This window comes from Sminthopsis crassicaudata, chromosome 2, assembly GCF_048593235.1.
Source record: "Sminthopsis crassicaudata isolate SCR6 chromosome 2, ASM4859323v1, whole genome shotgun sequence".
In the NCBI taxonomy this organism is placed as follows: Eukaryota; Metazoa; Chordata; class Mammalia; order Dasyuromorphia; family Dasyuridae; genus Sminthopsis; species Sminthopsis crassicaudata.
In genome coordinates, this window is record NC_133618.1 from 316,972,376 (window position 1) to 316,986,761 (window position 14,386).

The 14,386-nt window shown below is 36.7% G+C and overlaps 1 protein-coding gene across 2 annotated transcripts in view; it reads right to left on the bottom strand.

The window, feature by feature from the left end:
• Positions 1–14,386, bottom strand: part of RGS6 (regulator of G protein signaling 6) — a 657,670-nt gene that overhangs the window by 102,766 nt on the left and 540,518 nt on the right. For both annotated transcript variants that reach the window (XM_074290125.1, XM_074290124.1), the window contains exon 13: positions 4,463–4,573. In XM_074290125.1, coding sequence (XP_074146226.1) covers positions 4,463–4,573 — 111 coding nt within the window. The remainder of the gene's footprint in view (positions 1–4,462; positions 4,574–14,386) is intronic.

Sequence of the window (14,386 nt, forward strand, 5' to 3'; positions counted from 1 at the left end):
TGGATTCAAGTTTAATTCACCTCTGGTGCAAAAATTGCCAATGATAGCTCTGCTGTGAGGTATAAGTTTGTGCAAGCCATAAAGAATATCAAAGAAGTAATCTTGAAAAGGGAAGGAAGTTGAGGTTGAAAATGAAACCCAGAGCAATCTTCTGAGCAGGGAGCTCATTAAGATAGAAAAAGAAATGCTATCAAATCACTGATAATTTAAGCTTATACTATTTACCTTCAAAACACCAAATGGGGAAAAACAGTGTAGAAAAGTGGAGACATGGCCTTATAGTCAGAAAAAAGGGGGTTTGAGTACCACTCCTGACATCATTAGCTCTGTAACCCTGGGTATAGCTTAACCTCCCAGCACCCCAAACAATTCTTTGTGAATATACATGGCTGGGCAGTTGCTGACCTATATAGGTAGAGGAAGTTTCCTTGCCACCAATGGTTGTCAATACCAGTGAAATCACAGGTTTGGAGCACAAAGAAACAAAGAAATAAACCAATAACTGAATGAGTAACTAAGATGGGCCAATGTCAGAGACATGGGAATGTGGATCTAGAACTTTTTCTAAACTTACTCCAAGGCATCACTCCCATTAAGTGATTTCTAGGGTAGTAAGGAAGACTGTTTTTGGAGAAAATGTCTTTGAGCTTGAAGCTACCATAACTTTAGAAATCTGGGTAATAAAAAAATCATTAAATCATTTGAGTTCAAAACACAAGCTCTGATGTAGGTGTCATTGGGTGCTTGTATTTTGAACCAATGTTTCAGGCAGACTCTGATAAGTCTTAGAGATAGTTACATCTGGTATCAGCTGCAGTAGCAGATTGAAGCCAGCATGCAAAGGAAAAGGACCCTTTGGGGAGAATTGCTGGTACAAAGATAACAATGTCTTCTTTTGCCATTCTTTGGATTTCTAGTACTTTTTAGCACAGTGCCTGGGGCATAGTAAATGTTTAATCCTTTGTACAAAGAACAGCACTGGGGCAGCTAGGTGGTGTAGTGAATAGAACACCAGCCCTGAAGTCAGGAAGACCTGTGTTCAAATATGACCTCACTTAAAGCTTCCTACCTGTGTGACCCTGGGAAAAATCACTTAACCCCAATTGCCTCAGCAAAAAAACAAAAACAAAAACAAACAAAAAAAAGAAACAAAACAAAACAAAACAAACAAACAAAAACCCAGCACCATCTTTTTTGTTGCTTCTGTGTTTTTAAAAAATTTATTTGGTTTTGAAGAGGGAATGGTAGCTGTGCTGATCCAAAAAGTCAATGGCAGATGAAACCAGAAATATTGAAGAAGAAACAATGATATTTTTCAATGAGAATAAGAACTCAAGATTTAAGAAATCATAATGAGAACCTTGTGCCTTTATGAGAATGTGCTTCTCTGTTCATCAATGTTGCTCATGCTATTAGCTCTAGAAATCCACTGTGGATTCTGAGATAGTCAATTACAGGAGGAGTTTTTAAGTAAGAGTTCCCTAGAAACAAGTAAGAGTACCTGTTCTTAGGTCACTCAAATATATCCAAAAGGCAGTTCCCACCTCAACTATAGTTTTGAAGGAATAGCTCCTTTTAAAGATAAGATGACCAGCTTTGTAATCTAGGAAAGGAACAGGATAATTAGTACTGAAAGGTACCCACAAAAACACATATGTATATAGTTGAGTCATTTTCAGTTAATTCTGATCCCATTTGGAGTTTTCTTGGCAATGATACTAGAGTGGCTTGCCATTTCCTTCTCTAGTTCATTTTACAGATGAGGAAACTGAGGCAAACAGGGTGAAGTAACTTGACCAGGGCCATGCAGGTAACAAATGTTGTATTTGAATCTATGAAGATAATTCTTCCTAATTCAACTCTATATCTATATCTATATCTGTCTGTCTGTCTATCTATCTATCTATCTATCTATCTATCTACATGTGTGTATAGGGGATTAAAGAACCCTAAATCTTATAAAACTGGCAGTCTTGATTGATTACACAATGCTTGTTTGCCCTGCACAATAAACTTTTCTCTTTTAAACTCAAACTACAGGTATTTGAACACCCACATGAGGTTGAAACATTTATTGCCCATGGGTGCTTTGTGACCACTGCTGTAACTCTTTTAAACAACTTTTTATGTATCTGTCTTGTCTCTGCTTTTTCACCCCATTCTAAGGCTAGGAGGCATTACTGAAAATAGCTGAATAATGGAGCAGGTTTCACCCAATACAAATTTCTGATATATAATCTCACCTTGTCCCTTCCTGCTGCTTCACACTTGTCTCTTTACTTTCTAGTGAACCATAGTGAGCACTGGAAACCAATTCCATTCTCAAAAGCTTAACCATATTCTCATCTCTAACTCTTAGAGGGTAATCAACTTTATTGTGCCAATGAACATCTGAGACCATTTACCAGAGAACTTCCTTAGATCTCCCTTCTTAATTCTCTCAAACTTATCATTTACTTTCTCCTTTTTATTACTGAAATAATCTAAGACTAATCTCCTGCTCTTTCACTGGCTCATAGGCTCAAAGATCTAGCTAGCTCTCTTATTTTATACATAAAGAAACAGAGGCCTAGGAGAATAAACTGAATTGCCTATTTCACAGAGGGTGTTAAGCATCAGATATAAGATTTGAACTCTGGTTCTTTGATCCTAGACCCATCTTTCCTTTTCCACAATCATACGTCCAATAGAAATTCTCCTTTCTTTTTACATCTTCATATTCTTCCTCTCATCTAGCTCTTTATTGCCAAACATGCATAGACTTCCAATTTTAAAAAATGTTTTCTTTTGGTTTGTTCACACTCCATTAACTTTTGTTTCCATATGTCTCCTATGTCTCCTCCTTGTCATAGCTAAACTACTTTTAAAAGCTTTGTATACTTGATTCTTCTACTTCTTTACTAAACACATGCCCTTGAAGAGGGAAAGATTGGGTTTTCTTAGTGTCTTGAGTCAACAGTGTGATAAGGCAACCAAAAAAAAAAAAGAACAAAAAAAGCTAAATCTATGCAGCAAACAGGGCATCTAGGTAGCATTGCTCTGAAGTCCAGAAGATTCATCACCTGAGTTCAAATCTGACTTCAGACACTTACTAGTTGTATGATCCTCAGTAAGTAACTGAGGCAAGAGCCAGAGAAATAGAAAGAGAGAGAAAGAGAGAGACAGTGAGAGACAGACAAACACACATAGAGGGACAAGGACAGAAAAACAGAGAGAGAAGGAGACACAGAGAGACAGAGTGTATTCCCATGAAGAAAGCAATTACCTAATTAACCTCTCCTTTGAAGACTTCTACTAGGCTCATGGATGAGGTTTAATGTTTGTAACAAATCTGGTTGGGTACTATAATATGAATGCTTTAGGCAGATACCAGTTATCTAGCACAGCAGGACCGGGGTCCTACTAAGGTCTTCTGGGTCCAGGGACCTAAAATTAAACCATTTAGAGGGGTGTGAGTTGGGAAGAAACAAGACATTTTTATTCTAGTTTAGCTAAACTGAGGCTTATCTCTTCTCTGACTTCTCAAAGCCAGGGAAAAATCAGGAAACAAACATCACTTAAAGTTGTTTTGTCAGCTCTACTGTTCCTATGAACCCTTTCAAGTCTGAAATAGTTCTATGATACATTAGTATGGTAAACGAACCCTAAGATCCATCAATTCTGTTATACTAATAACCCCTTGAAAACAGGCACTCTTTTGTCCTTTGTATTCCCAGTGCTCAGTATAGTGCCTGGTGCATTGTTGTTTAATTGTGTCTAATTGTTTGTGACCCCATGGACCAACTGAGTATAGGATTTTCTTGGCAAAAAAAAATCTGAAAGTTTTTTTTTTTAACTTTCTTTTCTATTTTTTATGCAGGAAAGGGTTAAATGATTTTCCCAGGGTCACACAGTTAGTAAGTGCCTGAATTCTGGTCTTTTTGACACCAGAACTAGTGCTCTTTCCACTTCACCACCTAGATTCTTGAAGAATAGTGTTTAATAAATGCTTTAATGAGTAATTGTTTGATTCTCAGAAATCTAGTTCAAATCCTTCCTGAAATATGAATCCTATAAGATATCTGATGGAATCAATTGGTATAATAATCAGTCCATATTTCTCTACCTTATCTTCACAGTTATTTATTTTATTCAAAAATTGTTTAGTAAATGCCTATTAGGCATAAGGCATTTTCACCTATAGGTGCATGATATACAAAATATATTGGAAGGTGTACTGCTGAAATAAGGGACATGATACTAAAATCCAGATCTACCAGTATCACAACCTTGTCAAAAAAGAAATAAATGTAATCTGACATGTTTTGTTCTTAGCCATTTCTTCAGTGGCCCTCATTAGGCCAGAGACAATGGAAAGCTGCCTTGAAGAACATTATTTGATCTCATGGAATTCCCATTTCCCCCTCCCTTTTGAAAAAGATTAATTTGTTGTTCTCTCAAGTTGTTATTATTATTACTATACCTCATCTCTATGTCCCATAAAGTGATGTCATCACTGATCCATGGATTAGAAGGTTCGGCTGGAGTTATCAAAGGATCATATTCCACATACTGTTCTGTATAAGCAATTAAGCTGCAATAGGGAGGAAAGAAGAGAGAAAAGAGACAAAGTCACTAATCACCATAGCAATGTCATGTCAGGGTCACAATCTTGTACTTCAAATGATCAATGAACTTACCTGACCAGATGCTAGGAATGAGAAACAATTAGCAGGAGGCTCCATCTTATTCCCCAAACAATGGGGTCTCCCCAAGGGGACCATTGCTCAGTAAAGGGAGAACATAGCCCAACATTTATTTCTTCCCATCTGAAACTGGGTTTATGTCCATTCCTTCAAGTAATCCAAAATGGATTTGAAGTTTTAGAAGACGTGACCCATTATCATTTGACTTCTCCATAGTTAAAAGAACTAGAGGAATTCTAGCATCAGATGTAGATTATAACCTCCAATTTCAAAGAAGTTGTCCTCTTTAAGTCACAAATCTACTAGGAATGGAGGACACTGGAGTCTTTTAAGAGAAAGTATAACTGATCTTGATCAAACTCCTCAATTTGTCCATTTCAATTTGCCAGCAATGCCATGTACGATTCACATGATCACCTAAAATTGAAATTGCTTATGTATGATGGACTTTGGAAGAAGTGTGCAGGCAAATATTTAGCAATTGGCTTTCTGAAAAATGTATAAGGGGCACACACTTTAAACTTTATTCTGTATTATTGATGTTTTCTCTATCATTTAAGTTTAAACAAAACAATAAATTAAGCCCTGATTTGTGGCGTTTGCTGATTTCTAAGGTGTGGAATCTTAACACTGAAAATTTAACAATCACCTCTTGGTTCAAGCTAGTTTCATCACACTCCTGGAGTGTGCATGGAGGTATCACTGGCTCTGAAATCCCGATTCTGTCATGGATAGATTTGGGCTGGTTACACAAAATTTGGCTCAACAGAATCCCCAAAGTCTATTAGAAATTACTTCATCTAAAACCTCATCTCACATTCCTGCTTAAGCAAATATAAGTAAAAAGACTTCTCTTTCCCTAAGCTTAGAGTAAACAGCTTCAAAGTCTTTGGGGAGTGTCTTTGTTTGCCTTCCTTTTATATTATCCTCTCCCAACCCCAAACCTTTTCATTTAATCTACATGTTAAAAAAAATCATAAGAAGCTACTGATGGTTGAACATATAACAGCAGGTTATTGCTAACCATTTGTGAAAGTTTCTTACTCCAGCAGAGAAAACTCAGAGTGAAACTTGGGATTCCACACCTTAGAAATCAGCAAACTCCACAGAACAGTGGAGTAAGAGTATTGAATTTCCATTTAAAGGATCTGAGGTCTAAACTCAGCTCTGCCACTTTATTTGACTTTGGCAAGTCACTCGATCTCTTCTGGTTACCTGATCTATAAAATTAAGAGATTGGACGAGATGGTTACTTTCAACTTTTAAGTGATCATTATGATCAAATATAATGATGGGGAGGGGAAAGAAGACAGATTTAGCCTTTATATGGGGCTTTGATGTAGCAAAATACTTTACAAATATTATCTTATTTTATCCTTACAATAATCTTTGGTGTTTTAGTGGTTTCCCATTTTATAAATGGGAAAACTGAAAATATGTGGCTTGCCCAGGATCACACAGCTATTAAATATTTAAAGCAAGATTTTTACACAAGTCTTCCTGAATCTATGTCCTAATTAAAGGCTCCAAACCAAGCCTTTCTTGTAGAATAACAAAAAAGGGAAACACATTTAAAATGAAACTGATGATGAGGGAAGGCAGGATCTAAGGGTCCCTACTTATGTTGTCCAAGTTTTAAGGAACATGTATTCCCTGCAAAGTAATTTATTTTTCAATCGGGTCTGACTCTCTGTGACTCCATTTGGATTTTTTTGGGTAAAGGTACTGGACTGTTTTGCCATTTTCTTCTCCAGCTCATTTTGCAGATGGGTAAACTGAGGCAAACAGCGTTAAATAATTTGTTCAGGGTAACATAGCTGGTAAGTATCTGAGGCCAGATTTAAACTTGGGAAAATAAGTCTTCCTTATTGCAAGCCTAGCTCTCTATCCATTGTGCTACCTGTGTCCCTAAAAAATAAAAGATACCAATCTGAATAAGTTTTAGTAATTGGATAGGTGCTTCCTTGATTAATGGTTCTTCCACATGTGTGAAAGTCTAACAACTACCTGAAAAGAAAGCTTCTTATTTATTTGTTCTTTTAAACCAAACCACATTGCTTTATTATAAGAGAAATAACAGCATGTGCTAAGAGGGGCTTACAGAGAAGACTTAAGTGATGATCTTGAATCAAGGGATCACCAAGGACCAGAATTGAAGGATTTTCTGTTTAAGATAATGTAGGAGATGGGTTATTATACAAACTGGAGGACAACAATCTATGAAAGCATGTATGCAAATGTACCTGGAATTCTTAAGAATTCTAAAAGACAAGATGGAATTTATGAAATCTTATATCAACTTTTAATTTATTGAAATTTTTACATGATCACATAACCACCTTGGGGAAAGAAGGGAGATCAGCCAGCCATCTTAAGAATGGAGATGGATAATTTTGTTTATGAGCACAGTAGTCAAGGGAAAATTAAGACCTAGATCAAGAGGAAGGGTCTATGAGCATTGAAAGGTTCTCTGTGTAGGACCAAAAAGTTATATTTTTTATTGTGTTACAAGGAAGTGACTCTTTGCTGGTCAATGTAAAGAATAATCTTAAAATGTCAAAAAGTAACTAAGAAAATGTGATGTAAAGTTGCAGAGACAGCTGGCTGCAAAGGCCCCCAAATATGTAGTAAGTCAAGGAATAGTATGTTGCTTTAGCCATCTTAAGAGAAATAATAGAATGTGCTAAGAAGAGCTGGTGTGGAGAAAATGGCTGGATTAAGAGGTGAGCCTGGATCAAGAGACTGCATTTGATAGGACAAGGAAGGATTTTCTGTGTAAAACCATGTGAAATGTGGGATATGATCTAAGCTAGAAAGCCATAGCCATGAGAACACTCTGTATGAATGTGACTAGAATTCCAAGAGAATGTTCACACTAAAAAAAAGGAAAGGAAAGAAAGAGAGATGAAGGTCACAAGGAAAAGGAGATGAAGCTGTCCATAAAGCAAAAAAAAAGATACTCTAAAATAAAAATTCCCAGCCTTAAAGTTATATAATAGATAGAAGTCAGTAGGGAATGTGAAATGGAAGTAGCATGGAAAAGACCCTTGAGATCAGAGGATCTGGATTCAAATCCTGACTCTGCCATTTACTAATGTGATTTCACATGAGTAGGTTCAGGTTTTGTTTTTTGTTTTGTTTTTTAGTTATGTCTGACTCTTTATAACTCATTTGGGGCTTCCCTGGCAGAAATACTAGAGTAGTTTGTCATTTTCTTCTCCAGCTCATTTTATGGATGAGGAGCTAAAGCAAACAAAGTTACATGACTTATCCAGGATCACACTGCTAAGCAGTGTCTGAAGCCGGATTTGAATTCATGAAGAAAGTTTTCCTGATTCCTGGCTCAGCACTCATTATTATTATTATGGCACTTAAACATCGTTGCGTGTAACTTTGAAAAAAAAAACTTAGAAAAAGTGGTCTAAGTTTTATAATTTCCAGGGGCAATTGTTCCAAATTCCTTAGTTTTGTAACAAGAAAGATTTAACACTTAGAAGAATAACAATGAATCTGACAGCTCTATATGTATGTTTTGTGAATGAGAGTGGGAACAAACATGGAGAAGATCAAGGTAAACAAAGACATAATGTGATTTCCAGAGCATGGAGAACAACAAACTACAGGGTACAGGTACATTGAAAGTGGGGGTGGGGGGATAGACATGATTTACAAATATTTTCTTTTTTGATATTCACAATAACCTGGGAGGGACTCTAATTAATTTCATTTCATAATTGAGGAAAATGAGACAGATTGAGGTTATGTGACTTGCCTAGGATCATAAAGCTAGTGAATGCCTGATTCTTAGTTGAATTTAGGTCTTTCTGACTCCATACTGTATCTACTACATCATAAGTAGCAACATACTGTATCCACTGTGCCATCTCGTTGCCTAAATTCTGAGAAAGTAACAAAAATATTTTAGAAAGATGAAACATATAGATAGATTTAAATAACAAAATTATAAATATCATATATATAATATACATTATGTATTATATAATGTAATTTATAAGTATTTTATATAATATATTATATACACAATAATATTATATAATATATAAGTATAATTCATATTATAGTTAACACATATATTTGTATTATATATTATATGTGATAATTTCAATTTATATGTTATATTATATATGATGATACATTTATATTATTAAATGTGTATACACATCTAATGAGAAAACATGAAAACTCATGAAAACAAAGTCATTAACAGAAAACAATGCAGGATAGTAGAAAGAATACTGAATTTGGAGTCAGTAAACCTGAATTAGAATCTTGACTCTGTTGTTGTTTGTTTGAACTTGATCAGTTTTGTCATCTATAAAACTAAAAAATGGGAACAGGAAGCTTCCTTAAGGTCCAACCTAGTAATAGATCTAAAAGGACAATTCTCGGTAAAGAGCAATAGGAAGGAACATTGGAAACAAAGAAAATGGTAGAAATCTTTTGGTCCACAGACCCTCTTTTTTCTAATGGCTTTTGTCATGTAATGAATAAAGCAAAATGAAATCTGATTAAGATAGAAAATGGTCAAAACTCTGGAGAGAAAAGGAAACTCAAGGATTTGGCATGCTGGTCTCATTAGTTTTGATTATAAAATTACTTGACATTTGGTTATAGAGTGTAGAACTTTGTAGGCTACAAGGCCCTAGAGCAATGAAGCATTTCTTATCTTGTCACCCCAGAGAAATCTGTTCAATAAAAATACTCATGAGGATAAGTGAAATAACATGTGAGGTATCAGAGCTCTCTGGAAAAATAGGAGCACTCCAAGACCAAGACATCATGGCTAGGACCTCCTTGTTCTATTAATGCTGGCCCCTGATTTAATTGCAATTGACCTAGCTATAGCATTTCCTCAGGTCTTTCCTTAAGGTTTGAGCGAAAGTATGGAAGACCTGGTTGCATCCTGAACCATAGAAAAGTTAAGATGTAACGACCTCCCTTCTGACTTCATTTGGTTGTGGAGGCAATGCTTATGTTTTTTGCCCTGGAAATTATATTAAGGTGATATACTTCCATCATCATAGTCCTTAGTCCCATGCTGTCTTATCTCATTTCATTAATTACATTTCATGAGCTCTGTGGGCCAGGAGTCAGAGGAAGAAGCAACCACAATCCCAGAGATGGCTTAGTGAGATGAGGTTGAAAAGAAACCATTTCCAAAGTTGGCTGTGCAACTTAAATCATCCCTAATAATATGAATGAGGACATTGAGGGGCCAATGCAAAAAGCAAGCATTTCCATTTGGGGATAGGGTGGTGTGATGACTTTAATCCTTGAGTGTTGCTGTGAGGATCAAATGACGTGATGGATATATTTTGCAAGCTTTTAAAGGCACAACATAAATATTATTTTTAAATTATTTTTATTATTAAACTTGCTCTCATTTTTTTGGGGTACAGTTCAGATAGGAATATCCTGATAAGTTTTTTTTAAAAATATATTTATATTCTTTTTCCTTTCTTCCTTCCTTCCTTTCTTTTTTCTTTCTTCCTTCCTTCCTTTCTTTTTTCTTTCTTCCTTCCTTCCTTCCTTTCTTGTTTCTTTCTTTCTTTCTTTCTTTCTTTCTTTCTTTCTTTCTTTCTTTCTTTCTTTCTTTCTTTCTTTCTTTCTTTCTTTCTTTCTTTCTTTCTTTCTTTCTTTCTTTCTTTCTTTCTTTCTTTCTTTCTTTCTTTCTTTCTCCTTCCTTCCTTCCTTCCTTCCTTCCTTCCTTCCTTCCTTCCTTCCTTCCTTCCTTCCTTCCTTCCTTCCTTCCTTCCTTCCTTCCTTCCTTCCTTCCTTCCTTCCCTTCCTTCCTTCCTTCCTTCCTTCACAGTGGTTAAAGTACCTGCCCTGAAGTTAGGAAGACTCATTTTCCTGAGTTCAAATCTGTCCTCAGATGCTTCCTAGCTGTGTGATCCTGGGCAAGTCATTTAACCCTATTTGTCTTAGTTTTCTTATCTGTAAAATGAGCTGGGGAAGGAAATGGCAAAGCACTCCAGCATCTTTGCCAAGAAAACCCCAAATGGGTCATAAAGAATTGGGAACAACAACAAAAAAATGATTTAATGGCAACACCTCTCATTTTTCTAACATTCTTTTATGCTTAAAGACTAGTGGATTAATGCATAGGTAGATGTGCTTTTTGTAACTGAATCTTTAGGACCTCAGCTTTGGCTCTCAAAAACATTTTTGGGACAATTACAGTGACAGGCAGGAAGATGAGGATGATATATGCTTTATGTTGTAATTACATATTTTTTACCTATTCCACTGTATCTCTATATTATGAGATATTTTTATTCCATATAGTTTTGAGATAATTTGACATCTATTAAATATGACATCTCCTTTCAATATTTTATGGATCAATGTTAGGTCTAGGAATTGGGAAATAGTTCTGTGTGAATGGTCCTGTTCTATTATTATTATCTTGTTCTTTTATTTTATTTTTTGATGGAATTCAGATAGAGAGCATCCTGGGACATATTTCTGCAATTTCTTGTAGCAATTATCTGATTCTCAATCATTGTCATAAACCTTTTGTGTCTCTCTAAAACGAAAACCAAAAATAAAAACATCCTCCCATCACTCCTTCATTGACACTACTTGTTATTAGTTTTGTCCAACTTAAATATTGTTGGGTGCACATATGTATCTTTTATTATATTTATTATTATGGGTACACATTGATGCATACACAAAAAAATCTATGCATTGGAGCATTATTTGTAACTGCAGTAATATATAGAGGTCATTGTTCTAATATCCTCAATCATTCAGATGGACTGGGCATTGCCCCAGGCATACTGAGACCTTTTAAAGACTTTAGCTTAAAAAGGCCAAGATCTCCCATTGCATTCAGGGCTATCTCTGGTTATCTTCCTCTATATCTGGCCACTGGACCCAGTTGGTTCTGCAGAGGAAAGTGGGTCAGGTGACCTTCCACAGCCCTCCTTCACTTAAATCCAATGTCATGGCATCCCCACCCTGATGCTATGGTCCTCTTTGAGAAGGAAAGACCACCACTACCACCACCAAAAACAACAACAACATTCAGACTCCAGCCAGCACAAGAAAATAAGAAAAAAGGCTTTGGCAAAAACAAAATAAATGAATTTAATGTTCAGGATTTTAAAAAAATGTTCCGTCATTTAGTTATGCCTTATTATTGATCTTGTGTACCATAGCAGCCAATAGTGCCTAGCCATTTCCTTCTCCAGCTCATTTTACAGATGAGAAAACTGAGCCAAACTAAGGTAAGTGACTTACCCAGCTGGTATGACCTAAATCTGAGGCGAGAGTTGAACTCAGAAAGATGAGTATTCCTGGTTGCAGGCCCAGCACTCTGTGCACTATGGCACCACCTAGCTGCCCTAATTCTATCCTCAGTTATCAAATAGGTTCTGGATGTTATTACATTTTCTTTATAGAGGATTGTATTGTTTAGTGGATATCACAGCTCCTCTCCTCTGAGTTCTGTGAATTCAGAAATGTTTTTTACTATCTTTGCATCTTTCCTAGTACTAAACAGTGCAAAAGTTAGGGCTTGTTGAAAGACTGACTAAATAGGGATATCTTAAATAAGACCTGAGTTCAAATCTGCCTTGAGACACAATCTATGTGACTTTAACCAAGTCACTAACCTCTTCTTGAACACTTCCTCATCCATTAAATGGGAATGATAATAATAGCACGTACCTCTCAAGATTGTTATGAGATATTTTTAAAGCTCTTTACAAACCTTAGAATGCTTTATAAATGATAACTACTATTATTAGAATAATTATTATTTAAGAAGGTAGGGCTATGAGATGTACACAAGAGCATGATGAGTCATGATGACTTGTCATTAACAGTGTCACCAAAGAAGGATTGACAATGAAGGAAAAGATAAATATTTCTAATAAGTCCAAACCAGGATCATTTGGGATTTTTTTTTTTTTAGAAATTCTTGAGGTGTCCATGAGTAAATTTTGGAAGTAAAAAACATTTAAGTGGGAAAAATATCATATCTCTATTTTCATTAACTTCTAACTGAAATTTGGCATTTACTTCAATGATGCATGTAAGCAACAAAGCATTATTCTGAACAGGGTCCACAGGTTTCACCAAGGGAATCATACATTACATAGGAAAGGTTAAGAACCACTGGTTTGGAGAAGGATTTTCAGAAACCAGGGCTTCTAAGACTAGGGGAAAGAATAAGGGCATTACACAGAGAGTGAGCCACCACCCTCTCCTCATATCCTGGCTTCTGATTTTTAGCTGATCCAGGACCAGACCCTGTCTCTCTATTTATCTGGTTCCTCCTGCCTTTCCTAAGAAGCCCCTTTATCTCAGCTGCAAAGGCCCTCCGTATCTCTACACAGTCATCCCCAAGGCCCATCCTTTCTGTTCCTATGGAACTATGTGAATAACAATGCCTTTGTCCCCTGGGGATGAAGTCCTTTGCCTGATGGCTTTAGTTTAATTAACACTTATCACCTGGAGCAGGCCCAGGGAAACCAGATCCACGATGTGTGTGTGTGTTCACCTGAAAAGAGCTCTGCTTACACCTCAGGTGAACAGAAACACCCAAACACAGCTGCCAGAAAGATACCCATTAGCATGGTGAGCAATATTCCTCTTCCTCTCCTCACCCAGCCAACCCCTTTCCATAGACACTGACAAATGGAGAGTCTGGGATGCTTTATCTCTTGCTAACATTCCTCCTTTCCTTTGCCCTTTTCTCCCTGGGAGTTTCCTTATGGCTCTCATGAAAAACCTTTGTGTCACTTTGAAAAGTTGCCAGTTGTCACTGCATCACATAAAATCTGGCTTTCACTGGGCGGGGACCCCTGAGAGCTCTGTGCTGTGAAGTGAGAAGTAGTCAGTTGGAATAATCCCTTCAATTTGAGCAGTCTCTCAAGCATAATTAGACCATACCAGGTGAGGGCTCCTCACTGACACTAATATAAATAAACAAACACTAAGACTGTGCCAGTCTGCTCTTCCTATTCCCTGGTCCTTCCCACTTTTTTGCCCCCACCTTTTTTGTTTTCCCTAAAGGAAGAAATACCATAATTGGTGCCATAACATACTTCCATGCTGCTCTGGAAAAGGCCCCTATAGTATAAGTCCTCTTCATAATGACTGGGATAACAAATGTCTACCCCAAACCAAAAAGCAAAGGAATTAGATCATATTTATTTCAATGATGGCCTGAAAAGAATATGACTGAAGTCCCCAATAACAATGCATGCTGGAGATGGTACAGAACACAGGTGACAAGCTCACAGATGTAGAGCTGTAAGGGACCTCAGAGGCCCTCTAGTCCAAATCCTTCATTTGACAGATAGGAAATCGAGACCCAGAGAGCTCAAGTGATTTGCCCATGCCCTTTGGTTTATCTAAGAGACCATAACTAAGGAAAGGTGACTGATGGACAAAGACAAGTTTTTGGTTGTTGTGGCATGAAGCAGTATTTGTAGAATTCTGGGAAAGGGCAGTGGATGCATTTAATTGATCCCCAGACACCTTAGGGTTTTTTTCTTCATGGAATTCTTCCTGGATAAAGGGAACTGCAGCAACATCTCTAAAGGCAATTGTAGAGAACTTGTCTTTTTGCCGCAAGACCAATATGCTCTAAAGAAAATATCACTATGGCTGCAGAAGCCACAAAATGTTCCTAAAATTAGCCAAGGTTACAATTTCAGGGTAAA